General features: G+C 38.7%; 1 protein-coding gene across 5 annotated transcripts in view; it reads right to left on the bottom strand.

Annotated features, from left to right (window-relative positions):
- Positions 1-22,990, bottom strand: part of HTR4 (5-hydroxytryptamine receptor 4) — a 194,295-nt gene that overhangs the window by 155,717 nt on the left and 15,588 nt on the right. For all 5 annotated transcript variants that reach the window (XM_008014919.3, XM_008014918.3, XM_038006202.2 and 2 more), the window contains exon 2: positions 20,564-20,636. In XM_008014919.3, coding sequence (XP_008013110.1) covers positions 20,564-20,589 — 26 coding nt within the window. In that variant the 5' untranslated portion in view covers positions 20,590-20,636. The remainder of the gene's footprint in view (positions 1-20,563; positions 20,637-22,990) is intronic.

Raw genomic sequence — 22,990 nt, 5'->3', positions numbered from 1 at the left:
ATTGTTGACTATAAGAAGTCTGCTTTATTTTGTTCTTATTACAAAGCAGTACATGATCATTAACAAAAAAGCAGAAAAATACAGACAAGTGAATGAACATTAGTATCTGTGTTCATCTTCACCAGAAAGAATAATGTAATGTAAATACCATGGTGCATGTAATTCTAGACTATTTTCTGTGCATACACAGACAGATTTTTTTCTTCTATCACCCATATAAAAAAGTTATAACTTAGCTTATAAACTCCACAATAGCCAACATAGTTTTTAATGACTTCTGCACTACACCAGGATCATTTAAGTATTTTAATGAAACTTGGAAGACTAATTAATGGGAAAAATGATCAGCTATAAGATAACTCTACTAATCTTATTGCATTTTCCTGTTAATCGCCTGAACCCAACCATAGTTAGCTTTATTAATTACAGACTCTTATATCATTATTTCCTTTCCATTTTGATATGGTTTGGATATTTGTCCCTTCTAAGTCTTACGTTGAATTGTAATCCTCATTGTTAGAGGTGGGGCCTGGTAGAAGGTGACTGGATCATGGGGATAGATTTCTCATGAATGATATAATGCCATCTTTGTGCTGTTCTCACAATAGTGAGTGATTTCTCACGAGATCTTGTTGTTTACAAGTGTATGGTCCCTCCCAGTTCCCTCTCTCTTGCTCCTGCTTTGGTGCCTGCTTCTGCTTCACCTTCTGCCATGAGTAAAGGCACCCTGGGGTGCCAATCAGATGCTGGTGCCTTGCTTGTACAGACTACTCAACCGTAAACCAATTAAACCTCTTTTGTTTATAAATTACCCAGTCTCAGGTATTTATAGCAATGCAAGCACAGCCTAACACAAACTTCTTGTAGTATTACCCTAGTCGAGTCTCTATTTTTTTTTTTTTTTTAGAAGGAATCTTGCCCTGTCACCCAGGCTAGAACGCAGTGGCATGATCCTGGCTCACTGCAACCTCCACCTCCCAGGTTCAAGTGATTCTCTTGCCTCAGCCTCCTGAGTAGCTGGGATCACAGGCGCACACCACCATGCCCAGCTAATTTTTGTATTTTTAGTAAAGACATTGTTTCACCATGTTGGTCAAACTGGTCTCAAACTTCTGACCTCGTGATCTGCCCGTCTTGGCCTCTCAAAGTGCTGGGATTACAGGCATGCGTCACCGCACCCGGCCTACCCTAATCAAGTCTCTTACCTGGTTCTTACAGTAATGAATTAATCAATTAATCAGGACTCTGGTTCAAATTTCAGAAACTTCAACCCAAAGGGACTCAAGCAAAAGGCAAAGTGTGGCTGCATTATTAAAAGTTGCAGTAGGAGGGGCTAGTTGAATGCATAGTGGAAGTCACAGACTCAAATAAGTCAGCAAGGCTTAGCTTCACTCCCACTGTCTCTCAGCAATTCCCTCTTCTGTGACAGCTTCATTCCTGAGCCAGCTCTCTCCAAAATGTGAGGAGATGGCCATCAGCATCTCTAAGCTTCTATGTTCTCAGGAATTCTAGGGGAAAAAGCAGTCCTCTGATGTAGTCCTGGGAGTCACTCTGATTGTACCCTTCTGAACCAATCACTGTAGCCAGGTGTCTGGTGCTCTGAGTAGGGCCAGACCTACAGAACATGCCCACTCTGAAGCCTGGTGACACCGTTCACCCCACCCAAAACTCAAGAACCCAAGAGTCAAGGAGGAGTCATTCCCCAAAAGCAAAATCAGGGTGCTATCAGCAAGGATACTGTGCAGTCGAAAGCAACCTTTCCTGTGTGTTCCATCTACTCTTTCTGATCCACTCTACACTCTTCTCCAGCCAGGCTCAGTGTATGGACCATATCAACCAGCTCCTTTCCCTCTGGCTTCCAGTTGGGCTTACTCAACTGGATGCATTAGCAGGAGAGTGAAGTCACTGTATTTCTTCATCTCCTGCCTTGATGGGTTACAGGTTGGCAGCAACTGTGTCTCTGATCTCTTTGTGGGGTCTGATGATAACTCTCTCCCCTTGGCCCTTGAGGCACAAGGATGATAATAGCTCACCGTTGTGCTAAGCTCCAGGGTATTCCACCATCCTTTGTTGATTTTAACCTCGCACACACCCTTAACTCATTTGTGCCTGCTTTTCCTTTCCTATAGGACCTCCTATCAGGCTGCTCACTCTATCACTGTTTCTTCATGTCAACCACAAATTTGTTTAGCCATTAAAGTCTTCATTCAAGAAATGAATGTATTAAAAATTCAAAGCTAAGGGCCACTGTCAATTTAATCCAAATTACCAGTTATTATGACCTAGGCTTTGGTGACCACAGAAGTATACTGAAGATTGTGACACATACAGCTGATTCCAATCACTTTCATTTTGGGTTGATTTAGTAGGGTATATCTGGAATATACCCTGTGAAGATTATATTTTAGTGGAGATTATCTTGATTCTCTAGTAGAATTGAAAAGAAAGTGAATGAAGAAAGGAAAGAAGAAAGTAAGAAAAGAATGGAGGGAGGAAAGAAGGAAGACAGAGAAAAAAGTAAAAGAACCTAGGAATAAGGAGTTTTGATCTTGGAGTAAGGAAACCTTAGAATTCAGTCCAGCTTTGTTTTTGACCATTGTAGGTGGCCTTGGGACATCTTCCCTTTTCACTGGACCTCATTGTCCTGACTTGTAGACACTAGGATTGGACCAGACCATTTTTAAGGTCTCTTCCAGTTTTAATAATCTATGAAGTTCCAAAGAACTGCAATTAATGATGCTTGCAAGAAAAAAAAATGCCCTTACAAACACTGCCTGTTCAAAGAAAATTAAGATACTTTACTAAATTAGCTAAATATATATTTTTCTGACCAAGAAAGCAAAACCTTTTTGAAAACTACGCATTTAAGTTAATTATGGAATGAAAACCCAAGGTTCCGCCTGCCTTCAATTCAAAACAAATTTGCTTTTGTTCAGATTCTTGCTACAGACCAAATTTTATGTACAGACAACATGGGGCTATCAATAGGGGTCTGCAGTGAAGCCCAAGGAAAACACTAATGAAGCCAGCAGGAGCCCACACGGCCTAGCCATCGACACAATGCAAAACTGAAAACACGACTGAAAATCCACAGAGGAGGATGTCCCCACACTTCTTTGTGTGTGATTTGGCTGGTCCAGCCAAGATTGTAGAAGCTGTAGGAGGAAGATAAAAAAATAAAATAAAAGGGCCAAAGCAGGAAATGAGCTGTAACTTGACAGAGTCACAAAAGAAAACAGAAAAGCATGAAACATGTCAGGTCCAAAGAAGGAATTTGGAAACTATAGCCTGTTTATTCTGAAATGAGGCAATTGATAATATAAAAAAAGGATACCAAAATAAATTAAAAGCTCTGAAGTATTTCATGCTAAAAATACTCATTATAAATAGCCAGGGTATAAGAACAGGCAACAGACAAGCTGAGTTTGAGAAACTAAATGTGTTGATATATTAGGGGAAAAGAGGTAATGTAAGCAAAAGAGAGACTCCATCCTTGACGGCTGGATGTTCACCTGGGGCAAGGTCAGACAAGGGCAGAGCACCTGCACCAGACCCAGTGGGAGCTTCACAGCCTCAACAAAGAAGGTGGAAGAAAAGGGAAGAAAAGTCAGAGGTTGAACCATCTGTGCTGACAAAATGCTTTTAAGTTGCTTGCCAAGAAACTGACCAGTTTGTAACGGCAGACTTAAACATTGTGTTGAAGAGGAAGGTGAAGTCACAGCAGAACCAGGTACAGGAATAAAGAATGATAGATTGGCAGTGTTTCCAGTGGCGATGGCAGTAGGAAGGGAAGGCGGTGACCCACTTGAGTAATTTGCTGACCTTGGGATGTATGTTCTAGAACTATATGTATGTCCGATATGGATGTATGTCCGATATGGTAGCCACTAGCCATGTTTAGTTATTTAACACGTGAAATGTGGCTGGACAGAATTCAGCTGGGCTGTAAGTGGAAAATGCACAATGGATTTTGAAAGCAAAGTACAAAAATATATACTATTTTAATAATTTTTATATTGATTATAGGCAGAAATAATACTTTAGATACGTTAAGTTAAATTGAATAAACTATTAAAATTGGCTTCACCGGTCTCTTTTTGCTTATTTTTAACATAGTTGTTACAAAATTTAAAATCACATATGTGGCTAGCGTCTGTGGTCTGCATTATATTTCTACTGGACAACCTGCGCTGTAAAGTCCCTTTTCTCTCTCTCTAGGCTTCTGTGATATGATGATATTTGGGAAGCCTTGACTTAGCCCTCACTATCTTCTCCATCTCAAGCAGAGCCTTGTCTCAGACTAACCAAAAGGAAACTGCATTGAGACTCAACAGATGCTGTAACCACACAACTCACACCCACATGAGAATATACACTTACTTAGAAGAACAGTCACTGCCACCTCCTCATATGTACACCCCATTCATCACATATGTGCACAAGCATATTTGTATGTGTCAGAAAAATATCCATAAATAGGAAAGGAATATTAGCAGAATCATTTGTCAAAGTGAAAATTACATTTCAGCTGTAATTATTTGTTTGAATTAGGGAGACTCATTAGTGCTTGTTAATAAGAAGAGGTTCTTTGAAATTCAAGAGTATTTAACTTCATGTCTTCCAATTCCAAAAAGAAACCACTTCACTGAGAGCGGTTTCCAGAATAATGCTTCTATCTATAATCAAGATGTCAGGGCTACCCAGGCATGACAGAGACTCAAAAGTAAGCTTTGGCCTTTACACAAAAACCTCCAGTGTGGTCGGCCAACCAGTGCAACTGGAGTCTACTCTCTTAGCTGTCTTCTCTGGACTTCTGCTCTTTTCCAACCCTATGAGCCACCTGGTCTTCCAGTCCTGTCTTCCACTAGAATTTACCACCTAGCACACCTAGCAGTACCTGCCAGTTGTGTCAAACTCCTGGTCCAGACTCTGCTGGTCAGCCCCATGGTAGCGTAGAGAGATCAATTCTAATGACGAGTTTGAGGTTCTGGTGCAGCAAGTTGTGTTCTTGAACTTTTCAATTAGGTGAGCTAGTAAATTTTCACTGTTGCTGAAGTCACTTTGAATTTAGTTTATCTTGCTTAAAGCTGTAAGAATCCTAACAGCACTCTTCAAATATTTGAAGAGTGATTCCATGGATACTCTGTTTTTTCTATACTTCAAGAGGTAGCTTCTAGTGAAGTCTCTCCTGATGATGTACGTTCACCCTGAAATTTCCTTTTCACCTGTCCTTTTCAAAAAATGGTCTACAGGTCATGATTATCATTTTTAGAACTTGCCTTGGAGATCTGGTCCATCCATAATAAAGGGAATTCAAAGATCATTTCAATACTTCATTCTGAGTTGTTGACAATACTCAACATCAAGTCACTCTTGCTGCTTATTTGGATTCCAGCTCTGGGCTCTTAGCTTCTGTATGGATCCTGAGACCCAGATGCCAATTTGTATTCCAGCTTTGACTGGTATCCAAATGCATCCTGATGTTTCTGACTGCCTCTTGTAATAATTGCTCCAAACCCCAGTGGCTTCAGGATCAGGAGTCTGTCTACCTGACCATTTCTCCCAATCTAGGAACTGCAAATGGGTCCCTAGTACATTTTGAGAAACTTCTCTAAGTAAACTAAGAATCTTCTCTGTGGTTTAAAATTGTCAACTTCCAGATTACTCATTGCTATGGTCTAAATATTACCATTTACTGGATTTGCCTGATGCTAACTGCTTATTGCAAAACTGCTTTGTGGACTAATATTTCCTCATATACTTGTTATGTTTCTCTGTAACCAGCCCTATCCTGATGGGTAACTTTGTCTTCAAATCCCAGCCACATCTCATCAAACTTTACTTAACCTTTCCACATGTCCCAACCTACAACAAATACCATAAAATCACCATGTCTCTCTACCAATATTTTATCATATTATGATGACATTCTTGTCAGGCTGATATCCTTCTGATACTCCTGTGTTTACTTACTGACACTTGTATAGTAAGAAAACATTGAATTCAAACAAAACATTCAGATTCAAAACTTGGTTCTGTTATTTACTAGCAGGGTGTCTTTAAGTGCCAAAGACAATATCTTTTATACCTCTCAAATTTTCATTTTCCTTATCTATAAGTTGAGTTAATGATACTTGCCTTTATTTTGCTGGATATTGTGAGACTTAGATAACCATGTATGTGAAAGCACATTATAAATTTTGAAGGACTATATAAATAAATCATTAACATAAGCTTTTATCACTAGCCAGAATTGTTATCTCATACTCCTTTTTAACGACAAAGAGCCATACATATTATTAATAGTTGGTGAATATTTGTCATTTCATAAATATGTATACAAGTACTCCTAAAAATCTATTTGTAAAGCAAAAAGGAAATGTATGTCCAATGAACTAAGTGACGGAGGCACTAGGGAGATGAAGCTGTTGAGGAAAAAGAAGAGGTAGAAAAATATGAGTTGTGAATGTGAATGACAGAAAGAGTTTTGGGCAGAGTGGAAATGCAAGAGAGAAAGAGAAACAGGGAAGACAGGGCAAGTAGAATGCAATACAGGAGAGGAAGAGGAGGAAAAGAGAGCAGGGAATGAGAAAAGGCAACAGAGCAGAAAAGGCACCAGCCATTCCTAAACCAGAATTACCTGCTTGGAAAATGTTCAGAGATTGAAATGGAAGCAAGTTCCTTGCCCCCAGGGTCTTACAGGAAACACCGGCCATTTGAACTTATCTTAAGGAAATCTTAGGCAGCCCAGTGAGGAAAATCGGTAGCCAAGACCTTTCCACAGAGACAGACACTGTCTGCTCTGTGGGAAGAGACAAAAGATGGGGATAGAAATTGGACAAATGAAGTACTCAGATGTTTAACAACAGCACAGAAAATGAGAGGAGTAAAGGGGCAGAGGATGAGCTTAACATCCTGTAAAACGAAACCTGTTGTCAGACCTATTAAAATATTGCATAATTTGACACAATCTCACTGTTGTTGCTTTTCTTCACTGATATACGTAATAATCTGGATTTAGTTGACTGCTAAGTCAAATTTAACCAATTACTTGGACATACTTAAAAAGAGGACTGGAATTTTCAAGCCCAAGCAGAGTTGCTGCTTTCTAGGATCCTGAAGTGGGAATGGAATTCTGATACGTGGGAGGGACTTCAACCTTCTTTTGGAGTGTTCCTGTGCTAACATTCTAGGTTCTCAGCTGATGTCAATCACCTCTGAGGATGGCAAAACTCAATAAATAAATAAATAAAAGAGGTAACAGCAGCTGAAGATTTCTGATTAGAGATGAGAAAGAATTCCTAGAGAATGAGTCAGTCAAAGAGAAACAGAAAGGTTATTAAAAGGGCGTCTCCCCCTCCCGGATTTTCTTGGAGGGGGTCCTGAATCACAGAGCACATGGCCTCACCTATCTGGGATGATATAGACATTCCTTCTTAGAGTGGGCTATTTGTATTGCTGACCCAGTGACCTAAGGTACGGTCAGTAAAGCCTTTAGCACAGCACCTGGAACAAAGAAAGTTTGTTTATGGTTTACGGCTATGGTAATAGAGACAGTATAAATAAAATGAACAGTAACAGCTGTAGTAGTAGTAGCAGCACTTGTAGAAGTAAGAGGAGTAATGCTGATCTTAGGAACTGGTGTAATAATGCCAGTATCTGTAAATTCTACAAATAGCTGTAATGTGGTAGTCAGGGATCTGAGCTCTGCAATAAGACCTCCTAGGTTTGGCTGGTTAGTTCCATCCCTTATTACTAGTTGTATAAATTTGGGCAAGCTAATGAACTTTTCTGCACCTCAATATGAAATGCAGATACTAAGAGCACCCCTTCACGGAGTGATGATATGGAGTGCATGAGAAAATACTTGTGAAGAGTTGAGCACAGCACTTACACTCATTGAGCATTTGATGCCTGTTAGCTAGTAGTAGCAGAGATGCTGGTGAGGGTGGCAGCCTGAGCAGAGGAATAGATCCCACCTAAGGGATACAAAATAAAAGGCAGATTGTCCCTGTCATTAACGATCCCATGCCATGAAATCTGCAAACAGCAACACAAGAGAAACCTTCACAGGAGAAGTCTTTTCAACCTCAAATAGAGAACTCTTTTCACTGTCCCGTCTCCTCTCCAAATCCCATAGCCTCAGATTCCAGGCTGCAAGGGAAATTCAGTGTGTTGTGGGGGATGTTTCGGGGGAATGGAGTGGAGGTGGGTAATTGTTATTAATATCCACTGAGCACAAAACTTTCTATGATGGGCCTTCAATGATGTGGAGAATTAAAAATTAAAATTAAAGAATTAAATAGTAAAATAAAGGCTTTCTCAATTTTAGTTAAATTCTTCTAACATTATAAGATGTCAGACTAAATACCAGGCATATGAGGTTCAGCAGGGGAGGTAGGCATGTTAAACAAATAATTACAAACAACAGTGACAATTATAAATAATTGATAACAGCAATTTGTATAGAAAGGTCTAGGAGCATAGAGGGGAGGCCAGGAGGCTTGGGATTCAGGAGGCTTGGGGGTCAGGAGATGATAAATGACTTCATACTTTGAGGTGCGAGTAGGAAATTGATGAAAGAAAGAGGGAACGTGAAGCCTGGAATTAGGCTATAGAAAGATGGTCAGTCGTCTGACTGAAAAATGAGTTGAAGTTAGGGAGGACTGTAGTCAAAAAGGTGTTTGGAGATGATGCCAATCATGCAGAAAAGAGATGAAGCCTTAAGACAGCAATGACAGGAAGGGTAGAGAGAGGGTGGCAAAGTCAAGGTTACATAATTCTAAATAAAACACTGCTAAAATTAAGCTGGTATAAAAAGGGTACTAGTTATTATTTTCAGAGTAAAACCTCATCAGTTCAACATAATTGAATAGAAGCATGTCAAAATTAATCAAATATGATTTGTAGCTTTAAAAAATACATGACTAATAGCTTAGGAATTTTTGACTAGATGAGATATTTTAAATACTTTTCAACTTCCCCACTTTTAATCAGAAGCATCAATGTTCCTGCAAACAAAATGAGGTTCTTAGAAGATTTTTGTTTTTTTTTGTTTGTTTGTTTGGGGGTTTTTTGTTTGTTTGTTTGTTTTTTGAGATGGAATCTTGCTCTGCCACCAGGCTGGAGTGCAGTGGCACGATCTTGGCTCACTGCAACCTCCATCTCCTGGGTTCAAGCAATTCTCCTGCCTCAGCCTCCCGAGTAGCTGGGACCACAGATGCACGTCACCACACCCAGTTAACTTGTGTATTTTTAGTAGAGATGGGTTTCACCATGTTGGTCAGGATGGTCTTGATCTCTTGACCTCGTGATCCACCCACCTTGGCCTTCCGAAGTGCTGGGATTACAGGTGTGAGCCACTGCACCCAGCTGTAAAGGTTTTTTGTTTTGTTTTGTTTTTTTGAAGTGGATTGAACACTTTCGGTTTTTTATTTTGTTCACACAAATGCGCTTCATGAATTTCAAGGCTGGTCTCTACTCATAGCTTATTCCCTTCTGACTAGTATAGAAAGTCACAACTCTCAGGCTTGACTGTCCAGAGAACTGGTCTGAGTCTCTCAGTCATAGAAGACTGGCTGGTTGATTCGCCTCACCCTCAGTTAGGGGTGTCAATCTGGGTGATTCTAGACCATCAGTAATGCAACCATAGAAAATAACATTTGAAGTTACAAATAGAGATCAACACAATTTTTCTGATTCTCAGGACTCTGTGGCATGACTCAATTTGTTTTGCAAAACTTCTGTCAGTGGTGTGATGATAAAATTCAGTTCAATTCCAGGACAAGCCATCAAAACATTCCGTTTCAGGGAGGGGATTTTATCTTAAAGCACTGAATTAGTTAAAACTCTTAATTATCATAGCTTGTCTAAAACTTACACTAACTCAATGCACTATTTATTTTCCAAATACTTGCACATTTCTTACATCATAAAGCTCATAAGTCATAAAGAATGTATTTACTATGAAAAATAGTAGACTCGATTGTCACAATCATATTGACTAGAAACGAAAATACAAAGAAAATAAGTCAGTATGTCCCACGTTACCAATGAATACACAACAGGTGATTTGCTCTCATAAGCTTCCTGAGTTCAGATCAGAAAGGTCACAGTTTTAACTTTTGCATACTTCCTAATTATGCAAAATGTTTGTAGTCCTTGAAAATGAAAAAATAAAATGATCCCTTCGGTCAGAAGAAGGCAGAGGTTCCATATAAAGGTAGTTTTCAGGATGTTAATATTTGGAGAGAGGTTTACTTTTTGCTGGTCTAGATCATTAGCCCTTTTTGGAGTCAATTTCTTTTATTAATTGACCATACAGCAGATATGATTAGAATCTTCCCCAAAATATTTCCCAACTGAGAGCCACATTAAGTTAGCCAGCTTTCTATAGAAATTTTTTACCTGAATGTCCCACAGTTTTCTCCATCTCAATCAATATCAGACCAAGTCCTCGTTCCCTATGCACCACAATTCTTCTCCAAGGTCACTTTAAAACCATCTTCCTCTTCCTCCTCATGCAATTCATCATGATCTACCGGAAATGCTACTTCATAAATTTCTCTAGGATCTATGTTTTTTCCTTTACTCTCACTCCCTTCTTCCTCCTGGTCCTTATCCAGCCTCTCCTAGACCACTGTCACTGTTTCCTGAGACCCCTCATCCTGTCAACCCTGTAACCCTATTTGCATTCAGTCTGAGTCATGTTTCCTACATGTGTGACAGAGCTTTTCTGTCTCTGTGCAGACTGATAGATCATATTTCTGAACTTTCATATTGAGTTTTCTATAATGCCTCTGCATTTTCTATTATCAACATTTTTTGAATGCTAAGAAGTTTGTAGATTTTTTTAACATTTAAAAAATAACTCTAATGTATCTATTTACACATACACTTTTTCTGGAATTCATCTTTTGAGGATTTGAACTGCAGTAATTACATACAATGAACAATGGTGGCATTTGAGATAAGGTGAGGCTAGAAATGTCAGTTACACTGTTGATAGAGAAAGCTGAGATTGAATATGCACCTATATTTGATATGCACAAAGGTATGATAGTATTGGACATTCAAAGATGAGTATGTTGTATAAAACCTTTTGAAATTAAATGAAACCATTATAAGCTAAGAAGTAAGTGAGTGGGCAGAGAAGGGGGAAAAGAGATTCTTCATACATTCTTTAAAAATGCAGATAAGAACATTGCCTGAACATTGTTACCTGACTGATAAACTGGTAATCACTTAGCATATTTATTTAGAGATCTGTTCCAATTGAAAAAAGGTCTGAAATTCAACAAACCCTATTTGCTAAATGTTAATAAAACAGAATTCCAGGGAGAAAATAGCGGGTACTAAATGTCATAATATGGTTCTACAAAGTTGAGGATAATTCTTACCACTGTTTTCAGAATGTAAGTGATAAGCTGAAAAGCCCTCCAGGGCCAGGCAGGCAGACTGCACACTGAACAACTGTGCGCTGTGGCTATGAAAGGTAATGTGATAGTTCAAGATGGCTTCCTTTCAGACAATAGGTACTCACAGTTATGACTCTGGTAAATTGGAGAGTGCCCAGCTTCCCTAAAAGGGTTTTAATCCATTTTTAAAACCCTGGACAGACCAAATAAACTTATCAGCTAGGCCTTTAGTTTGAGAACCCAAGTCTAAAATGTCAAATGGTAGACCCTCTGCCACACAGAAATCTTTAGAAAAGCAAACCATTGAAGTTCAAAGGATATGCTCTGATATCACACAACTTTGGGTGAAAATGCTAGCTTTGCCTCTTTCTAGAAATGTGACTTTGGGCAAAATAATGATTCTACTCTCCCTCGGTTACTTCATATGTAATGCTGGGTCCACTATCAGTGAGATCATATAGGTCTCATGTTTGGAGAAATGTCTGAACCACAATAAGCCCTTCTTGTCAAATGTTCAAAGCATCAGGCAACAGTGATTTGATATTTTCCTTTTATTGTCCAAATCCATTTTCATAGATTTAGTCATGGTTGAGTAACATTTTAATCTAAATTATATATACCTTAGGAGATAGTTTATCTTTGGAGAGTTAGGAGATAATTTGATAAAAGCAGTGATTATGGAAGCAAAGACTTGGATTTTAGTCTCAGGTTAATCACTTATTAGCTGTGTAGGCTGAGGAAAAATCACTTAACCTCTCTGAAACTCTTTTTATTTCTTTTGTATACTGTACTTTGTAGGAGTGCAAGAAGCTGCAAATCATAGGCAAGACTCCAAATTATGGAAAGGAACTTTTAAGACGTTGTAAATAATTCACAGCCTTAATCACATTTCTTGAATCTCATCACAGCCTGTGCTTGTAAAGTGGGACAAAAAGACACAGTTTTACAGGAATCCAGGTGACCCTTCCATCTAGACCATGCTGTAATCCTATTAGGTGTAGAAGAAATTCTGACTGGGCTTAAACTGAGAGTCATAAAGAACTTGTAATTTTTTTTTATTAGGCAGTATCTCTACCCTTGCCAACCTATTTGCATCCACTGATTTGCACAGGTCCTAATAAAGTATCTAAAAATTCTCATTAAAATGTGACATTTAAATAAAGATTGGTAATAAAAGAAGCAAACTGTAGGGAGGAATAACAAGGTGTCATAAGAAAAGAAGCCAGACACACCAGGGTTGACTAAGCAACAGACCCAGAATGAGGCAGGTCAATAATAATTCTGAGAACATGTAACTGTTGATACTAAAATTCATCATAACATAACCTTCTGTGTGTTCCAGGGAAGAAGATTAGGTCTGAGAGTTTGAAATGCTGCAATGCTTGCTTCTGAAATACTTCTATCTCAAGCAATTTTAGTATGGGAGCCACTTTGATCAAGTATGACATGGAAGGCATACTCTTCTCACTTCACAGGTGAAATGATGTGGATTTTCATTATGAAGGAGCTTCTGCTTTACTAAAGTCCAGGGGGAAGCTTTGAGGCCCACAGACTGCTCGTTTAATAGGTTGCAATTCAAAATATGCCTCAGTGGAACTGATAGAGCTGGAGGCTGCAGAGATTCAGCTTGGCAAGCAAAACAAAGTCAGGACACTTGGGAGCACCCCTTTCAGTAATAATCAAATTCTCCAAAACAGGTGGACAAGGTAAACTGCACAAAAGACTGAGCTTCCTGCAGTCAAGCAGATTGAGATTCAGATGCTTATATTAATGCAGTCACATCTGCATCCTCAGGTTTCAGAAGCTGGATGAAGCAGGCTCCACAGCAGTAAGTTCCAGAAGAAACCAAGCTTATATAGTGGGGAAGCTATATCTGTTATTTGCCATAGTTTTTATGCACATATATCAATCAATGAGAGCCAGAAGCCTGAAAACTATATTTTTCAGTCTTTCTTGCCGACTGACTTCTGGTTATGTTTTCCAAATGAGAGACTCAAGATGGAAATTCGGGTGATGAGGTGAGAAAGAGGAGTATTTTTCTTCTGTATTTGGAGGTGCTTTAAGCAGTAAGAGCAACAGCAAATGGTTCCAGAAGTGTGGCAATGGTGGTGCCTCCAGCAGACCTACAACAGCAAGGAGGATCAGGAGGCTTCTTGACCTCTGGTTAACATCTCCTTCTCCCTGCTCTGCCACAGAGCTCTGTGACCTGCACTAAAACTCTATTTGCTTAAAATATGTACAACAGTTCCCATTTTCCTGCCTGGACACTGACAAATATAATAGCAGAAAGAAATAAGTCAGGGGTATTTTCTTATAAACAGGGGTCACCAATCAAGGGATTGGTTGCATATAAAGGAGAGCTGGCTGTATAGAATCCAGCACAAGACCAGGAGTCAAAGAGACACAGGATCTTAACCCAGATCCTCCAGTTCCCAAACAGACTGTGACCAAGTCCACGGAAGCTGCAGAGTAAAGAGAAAATGGTGCTAAATAGATATAGAAGACCAGTGGTTTCATTCCAACTAAGCCACTTAACTAGCTCCAATATTGAAGGTTTTCTATCACCTTTGGGAGCCTTTGTTCCCAAAGAATGGGCACAGTCAGGGATAAATATTCAAACAATTTAATAACTGATCATTAAGGTCAGCCAGGTAAATAAATGGATACTAAATTTAAACAATCAAGAAACTTATAGCATATAGTAATTAAGTATCAGTTTTTGGGTAATAAATACCTACCTGTCATGATACTTGTGATGACTAAAGACACATTTATCATTTACTCTATGCATACTACGTGCAAAATACTATGTTAAGAGTTTTACTTATGTTTTTCTGAAGATTACCTATAATCTTAAGAAAAATCCCATTTTCAGATGCCAAAACTGAAGGCTTAGAGAGATTACATAAATTCTTCAAGGTCATACAGCCTTGAGTAAGTGGGAAAGTCAAGAGTTGAACTCATATTATTCTGTTTCCGTAAACTCTACTTTTCCAGCATCCCATGGTGTTGGTAGTTGAAGTTGTGTTAGGAGCACTTCAGAAGATGTCTAGGATCACATATTTGTAGAAGATTCCTAGCTTAATTCCAAAACCAGAAAATTTCACACATTGCAAGAGACCATTGCTTTCAAAATATAAATGTATCTTCTTCCTTCTGGCAGTTTGTGATGCCTCTAGCTTGAGGTCCCCTATAACTCCAGGTGGCATGGGGTTTTCAACATGCGATGAGTTCCAGCTCCTATTCACTGTGCTCCTGATCTAATCAAAGTACTAACTGAATAATCACCATTTTGTCAGTCAAGCAATGAAGTTGAGTATTATTCTCATTTACATTTCTAAAGCAACATAAAAATAACCCCTTTTAAATGGTACCCACTCACTTTCTCCTTATATGCTAATGAATGTCACAATTTCAGAGCCTGAAGAGAGATTTCCTGCAAAACATCTAATTGCCTTAAAGTTGCACATGTTCACAGTTCTGACTGCCAGGTTACAAACATGAATTAACTCCAGTTCCACATCAATTCACATCGATGAGTCTTTAGGGCAAACCACTAACACACATTGATTTTTAAAATTCTATAAACTATTTCAAGGCTTTAGCATATTCAGCATTAAAAATTACCATTTCATTTCAGACTTTAGTGAACTATAATATGTATTTTTACCAGTATTAATCAAACCCCAAATCAACTTTCCTATTTAAAAAAATTTCTATCTTCTTCTGTTTGGTAAGATTGGAAAATTTCAATTCATTCTTGTAGTTATATTGATATCCAATAAATTTAATTTCTTGATCTAAAGTAATAAATTGCAACTTGGTGTCATTACAGAACTAAGGCAACTAGGTAATTAATTTGAAGTCAACTACTCACTTTTGTTATGGTTTTTAATTAATGGTGTCGCATGTGTATAGCAGGTGACTGCTTTTATATAAAGATTATGTATTTTATATTTAAATTATTCAACTTTTGGTATTTACTTAGATTTTCTGTTTGTGTATAAAAGCTTGCCAGTTTGATCTTCAGTCAAAAAATATTTAGTGGCTCCCTAGCAGCTGGCATCAAGCCTACCAAAGGAATCAAAAAGAAAGATTCTTTCCCTGGAAAATGCTTCCTTCTTGGATTTCTTTCTCCCTTTCCTCCTTCTTCCTTCACATACTTATAGTGGTTTACAAGAATGATCAATACATTATTTAAAACACAAAGGAAACAAGATGAAGGATCAAAAGGGTTGGAAAATATAGTAAAGGCATGTTAGAGCCATTGTACATACCTAGAGATCTTCTACACTTATTCATGGCGATTACAAATTTGTCTCTCAGTTTCCTAGAAACCCTAGCAAAGGGTGGAAAACGCTACCATTTTTATGATTCATAATCCTATAAGATGCTTTTTTTGGTTGCTAATGAGAAACATTAATAAGAAAGCACAACAGTTACTTTGCAGAGAAGAAGCAGATCCTTAAATGAGGTTGTTCTTATTAAAGAAGGAAGAAACCCCAGGGACTACAGGGGCAGTGAAGCAAGAGGGTAGAGAGCTCATGGGGCAGGGAGCTGAGTCAAGGGTAGAAGGAAGCTACAGTTAAAAAGAACTAAGGTATAAAAGGAACGTTTTCTCTGCTCCACGTCTGGAGGCGTTATCTTGAGAAACCTCAAAGTGCAAGTTTATGTACATACGGACTTTCCTTCACCTGTTTATCTCCTGCCGGAACATTGTACTCTCTGGAACTTAAAAAAAAATTGATTGAAAACATTTCTTAGAAAGCAGAAACTTTCAAATTACAATAAACAGCAAGGCAAAAGACAGAAACCTGAGCAGCATTTAGGGATCACACTGGAACTGAGGAAAACCACATGTCAGCGGGGAAAATCTGGTAGTTAAACAACATCAAAAGCATGGCTGTCTCTGAAGTCAGACATTAAGTGTTTCAGGACTGAATTAAGCAGGGTAAGGCACCAGTAAGGCTCACACCCCAAATGCAAGCCAAAGATATTCCACAGGGTATCTGCTGCAAAATCACCAAAGCCAGTGTTTCCATTTCTCTTCTTCAACCCTTAAAAAAAAAAAACAAAAAAAAAACAAAAAAAAAACGTGCAGCTGCCTCCTCTGGAGCCTTGAGGAGGAAAACACAGACCAATAAAACAGATCAGGTGGGTGTCAGATTGTCTGGAAAGAGGCTGCCTGTTGACTGCTAAGTTGGCTGACACTATTTAGCAAGGGACAGGACTCATCAGGAACTTGCCTTCCCAACTAGGGCCTGATTCACTGCCAGGTTTTCATCATGATTCAATCCATCATGCATCAACTGCTTTCTCTGCCATGGAGGCTCTTCAGAGGAAAATGCTTATAATGCTTCTCATATTGCTAAAATCAAGACCTAGTATGACTTTTCTTTAGTCTTACCTTGTAGTTCACAGAGAACATAGCTCATTGTATATACTTACTATTAGAATTCTGTTATCATCATATTAAATACTTTAGTTCAATGATTGTCGTCTAGCTACACTATGAGATCCTTAAGCCCAGGAAATTGTCTCCCTCTTTCTGACACAAAGTGTAGGTGCTTAATTATTTTATAGTAAAGAAATAAAGGCAATCTACTGACAACTTCTTCCTGTAGTTGGCCATGATTCCATTTTCTAACTTTCCTGGAACTCCCAAAGTTCTTTTTTATGTCTAATCCTGGTCCTCCAGCATTTTTCAAAGTAATTCTTCGAGCTTGTACACTGTAACTACTCCCAAATTACCTTTGATTATGTTGGCCAGAGTTAGTTTCTGATGTTTTTAGTCAAGAATGCTGACAGACACATTGTAGCAAGGACCAAGCTGAATTAGAAAACTCAATTAAATGACGCCAAACAAACAAAAAATGAAGTGATCAATATGGCTGGACAAAATACTTAACTGTAAGACATTTTATTTAATAGAAAATGTCAACTAGGACCTCTCTGTCTCTTGACATCTGGAGAAAATTGACTGGAGTCCCTCAATTCTACAGCTTGTGGAAGTCTAAAGCCTTCTTTCAGATTTCTGAAATCTCCCTCGGGCATTTATAATCTCCTGCCATCCTGTTCCTTTTGGGTGTCCTATCTCACATGGGCATCCTCTCTTCCGAACCACATTTACCAACACAGGAATGTCAGACATCTCAGCAATGTATACATAGACCCACACACGCACATTCACATGCACATACGTATTGAAATAAAATATTTATCATATAAGAGAAAGCAATGCAGTTTTATGACCTTGAGAAAGTTATTTAACCTCCTTGTGTCTTAGTTGACACACATTGTAAAATAGGGATAATAAGGATATGTATCTTGTAGGACTGTGTTAAAAATTAAATGGGATCATACCAGTTTCTACCCCATGCTGAGCTCACACATTCAACAAAAGAAACGTTCAACACTAATTCATATCCAAACTAGAAAATTTTCCTGAAGGACTGAGTCCTTGGAGAAGTCAGCGCACATACCCCATTAAAGAAAAAAACAAAAAGTTACGCAACTGTACTCTCAAAGTCCCCTACAACTAATGTTTTGCCCCTTCCCAAACAGAGCCCACATTCTCCCTTTCTGAATCATCTCTCCTCCAAACTCCTCCCTTTTCCATTCATTTTCTTCTATCTTCAGAGCAAGTAAAAGGATTCTTTTCCTGGGCTAGAAATCCAGACTTTTCGGTTTTACCTTACGCAGGCACTTTTCCAAGTGGGGACATCCCTTACCAAAGAAGAATTTCTGCTTCATGCTTTTAAAATGACAAAATTTACCCTTGCTAATTATACCTAGAACATGAGTGTCTAGACTTTAGTCATTTGCGTAAGGCCCTTGTGATTTTTTTTTTTTTTTTTTTTTTTTTTTTTTTTTTTTTTTTTTTTTGAGATGGAGTCTGGCTCTGTCGCCCAGGCTGGAGTGCAGTGGCCGGATCTCAGCTCACTGCAAGCTCCGCCTCCCGGGTTTACGCCATTCTCCTGCCTCAGCCTCCCGAGTAGCTGGGACTACAGGCGCCCGCCACCTCGCCCGGCTAGTTTTTTTTGTATTTTTTAGTAGAGACGGGGTTTCGCCGTGTTCGCCAGGATGGTCTCGATCTCCTGACCTCGTGATCCGCCCGTCTCGGCCTCCCAAAGTGCTGGGATTACAGGCTTGAGCCACCGCGCCCGGCCGTGATTTTTTTTTTAACATTCCTTTATTAATTAATATAAAAATGCATATTTTTAAAAAGAAACTGACATTTCATTTTAAATAAATTAATCATGTAAGGAAATATTTTTCACTATTTTAAGTGGCAGAATAGTATTACTCATCCTCAGGAGGTAACCTCAAAATAAGCATTTAATTTTAAAATAAAAATACTGTTGGTATACCACCTAAATTCATTATGCATTCCTAACAATTCATGCATCACAATTTGGTAACTGTGAGCCATATAACCTTTTATTATGGACATTCGGAGACTGTACGGAGAGGACATGAGTGGAAAGTCTGTGGCATTTACCTGTTATTAATATTGTGGATGGAGGGGGGAGTGGGTGAGGAGGAACATATGTTGATGGGATCTGGTTAGAAAACTGACAGAGAGGATGGTCCAGAGACAAGATTCTGGGGCGTGATATCATCTTGTATCCTGTACTATTGTTCCACAGCACCCAGAAGAATGGCTAATGTCCATTTAATCAAATTGTGGTCTGCTCTTAGAATCTAATGCTGCTATAAATAAATGTTTAAAAGCTAGAAATATTACAGATCATAATATCTGAATGATTCCCCCAAAAGTACATTTTGACCAACTGATCCAGTTTGATACAGTGTCGGAAATTTAAAACAATTCTATAATGTGTCACCATTGACATTGCTCACTCTGGCTTTTTCATTAATAAAAATAAAATTGAGATTCTCTGCATTTCACTCTGCTTTCTCTGGGCAAATAATTTCACAAACTTTTAGAGGAAAATTAAAGACCTGGCACCAGGTCTGGTACCAGCCTAAATAATCTATGTTAGAGTCCTAAGACTCTGAACCAAGTCAGTACATCTGGGAAATAACAAAGTCCACACACTTTTATTGAGAGTGTAAAATGTTTTATTGCTAAAAATACAGTCTTTTTGCATATCTATATGTATTAGAACATAACCTTGTTTGAAATATATATATTACAACAATGACAAACTGATCAACATCTCTTTGTTAAATACCCACCATGTACCAGGGATTTTGCCAGGGATCATGAAACACATTCTACCCTCAAGGAATTCCCTGGTTGGGGTGATAGTACATCTTGGCAACTCAAGTCATATTACACTAGAGTTTCTGTCAAGATATTTGACAGTTCCTTTTGTGATAGTTTCCTACTATGTCAAACACAGAGGCACAAGGCCCCTGATCTATACCTGAAATATACTTTTCTAGAGGTCTCAAGTGAATGAAAAACAGTTCCTGTGATTACAGAAAGAATGTATTTTTTAGGATGTATTCCAGCTACTGATATCTATGAATAATTCTCAGTGTCAAATGCCAATTCATAACATTTAGGCCTTATTGAATACACTTTTCTTTGTACTATTTGATTGTGCCAAATAAAGCAAGTCTTTTCTAAAAGAAAATCTTCTCTAGGAGTCAGATTATTATTTCATCTCCAAGGTTTGCAGAAAATTACAGGAAAACAAATCAGAACCAAAGAAAACCATTTAGCTTTATGTAACTATACCATGCAACCATTATGTCACATAATATAATAACCTAGTTGAGAAAAGAAGTGGACAAACTAGACCTGCTATAAAAAGCAACTTGAATTTGTCTCAAGTTTAGATGTACAGATAGATATTCTTAAGCTATTTTTACCCCTACTTAAATACATCTTTCTTCCTATTACAGAGATGAATATCTATTTTCAAACACCATCTCCATAATGCAGACTTTTAATATAGGAAGCTGGAAATATTTACAGCCATATTACATTTTTTATTTAAACAGAAATGACAAAACACTAATAATCAAACAGTACCATGAACATGATTATATATGAAACATCAAAGAAAATCCATATCCGTTAACTTTATAACTCTATAACAACAGATTTTTAGAGACTTCATAGCAGAAATGTTCACAATTTACAACACAATATGTACAGAAAGGTAACATACCTCACATTAGCATCAAATTTGTCCATTACAGGAAATAAGCATGAGTGAGTCGGATTTCGGTGCCCACAGGGTCCTAAAATGGGGGAAGTAAAAAAGATGTTAAAAAAGAAAGTACCATTGAAAAAAGAAGTACTTGTCTAAAAAAGTCAAGTAATTATTGTTTCCTATTAAGACTTGTTTTGTAGAAATATTTAATAAATAGTACTAAAGCAAAAAGCTTTTGGCATATGGACGTATGGAACAGCTGAGTGTCACAAAAGGTTTCTTTACATCCTACTGATTGCTTGGTGATTAAAACATATGGGTGCTTCTTTTTGCTCCAATTATTGTTATTTTTGTTCTTCCCAGAAACGTGGCTTATTTTTATGATCTGCATTAGGATAGTAACTAGTGAAGATAGGCAGCTACATTCTTATGCTTAAAATAGTATATTGCCCAAAATCGCCAGTCATTTTGTTCCTATGAGGATTTTCAAAGAAAAAAAAAAGGTTTAAACCATTTTAAGGGTAGGAAATCACAGATTCTTTTGAGAATCTAGTAAACTCTTGAGAACTGTCTGCCCAGAAAAAAATAGATATGCATGCACACACATGCACACTTTCTAGACAGTCCATGGTTCCTTGAACTCAGGAATCCAGGAATCCCAGGCCCATCCAGCAACTCCAGGCTAAGAATTCCCAATTGAAAGAGAGTTAACTCTGAATTACCAAAGTTCCTCTATCGCAGACCTTCAGAAGACCTCATACTCTTTAATGGATGGGCATTCACTGATTTCCACAAAATCAACCCTCTTAACTAATTGTTCAGTTCCATTTTTGCAAAGAATTTTTATATCTTCCTCACATCTGTTCCACAGCATGATGAATCAGTGAGTGTAGGGGCAGGACCCAGCTGTCTCTTCCAGGGTCACCATGAGCACGTTCCTCTTTCTTCTGAGCATCATCATCCACTTCTCAGTAAAGAGAAGAGATTGGAAAAAAATAGTCTCTGAGTTAACTCTTAGCTCTGGTGGTCTATAGTTGTGTTTGCTAGTTTTCTAATTGAATCTTACCAAGAGGAAACTTGAAATCTGTTTATCTACATAACAGAACCATGAAACTCAGCTTGGACCCTTGGACACCTTGGCCAGGGTGAGCTAACAGATGAGGCTGGCAGCCAGGAAGAGAATGGCAGATCACAAGATCTGGAAAGGACCTCGACTCTCAGTGCTTTTCAATGTTTGTTTCTTAGATCCTCTAAACTTAACAGGAGCTCCCATGGGCATTTCTGGGCCTGGAGCAGACATGCGGAAGGCTCCACCTGCAGGAATCTGAGCCCCCTCCCTTAATCTGAAGCAAAGTAGCTCGGTCCACACCTATCTGTTTTATATTTTGGATGTAGAATAATATTTTGCTGGAAATATACAAGTACAAAGCCCTAACTATTGAAGTGATGGGGTTCAATCCTCTTTCCTCATCTATCTAAAATTTTTCCTGAGATGATCACATCCATCTGGTAGCTGAAAATGCCGTACAATTACAATACTATTCACTGTAGACTCCCAAAGTTGTATCCCTACGTTGAGACTTTCCCAGACGTAGACAGTGACCATCCAGCATCTCAAGATGGATGATTATAAAGCATTTCAAACTAAACTCTTCCTTTCTCATCTCCAACACAAAAACCTGCTCTCTCCCAGTGTTCTCCATCTCAGTAAATGGCCCACCATCTACCCAGTGATTCAGACCAAAAAAACTTCTTCTCATGCCCTAAGACCAAACCATCAGCAAACTCATTCTGATGATTCCTGGCCGGGGGTGGTGGCTCATGCCTATAATCCTAACACTTTGGGAGGCCTAGGTGAGCGGATTGCTTGAGCCCAGGAGTTTGAGACCAGCCTGGGCAACATGGCAAAACCCCGTCTCTACAAAAAATTAGCTGGGCGTGGTGACATATGCCTGTAGTCCCAGCTACCTGGGGGGCTGAGGTGGGAGGATCACCTGAGCCCAGGAGATTGAGGCTGCTGTGAGCCAAGATCATGCTACTGCACTCCAGCCTGGGTGACAAAGTGAGACCCTGTCTCAAGAAAAAAGAATGAAAGAAAAAAAGTAAAAGAAAGAAAGAAAATTATTCCTACACCTGACCCTTCTCATCACCTCTGCACCCAGCACCTGGGGCCAAGCCACCAATTTCTTTCTCTGAAATACTCACTCACATCTCCAACCTGTCTCCTGCCAGAATGATATTTTTAAAATGTAAGTCAGGTCATTTTTTGCTTGCATAAAATTCTAGTGGCTTCCTATCATACTTAGAATACAATCCAAATTCCTTATCATAGCTAACCAGACCTTACATGGTCTGGTCCCCACTCTTCAAACTCAACGGTAGCCACGCCCCTCCCCTTCCCTGCCCACCAGCTCACTGGTTTTGCTGCTTTCCTGGGCCGTA

This window comes from Chlorocebus sabaeus, chromosome 23 (assembly GCF_047675955.1).
Source record: "Chlorocebus sabaeus isolate Y175 chromosome 23, mChlSab1.0.hap1, whole genome shotgun sequence".
NCBI lineage: Eukaryota > Metazoa > Chordata > Mammalia > Primates > Cercopithecidae > Chlorocebus > Chlorocebus sabaeus.
Note: the sequence above shows the minus strand (reverse complement) of the source record. Positions and strands in the feature narration are given on the sequence as shown.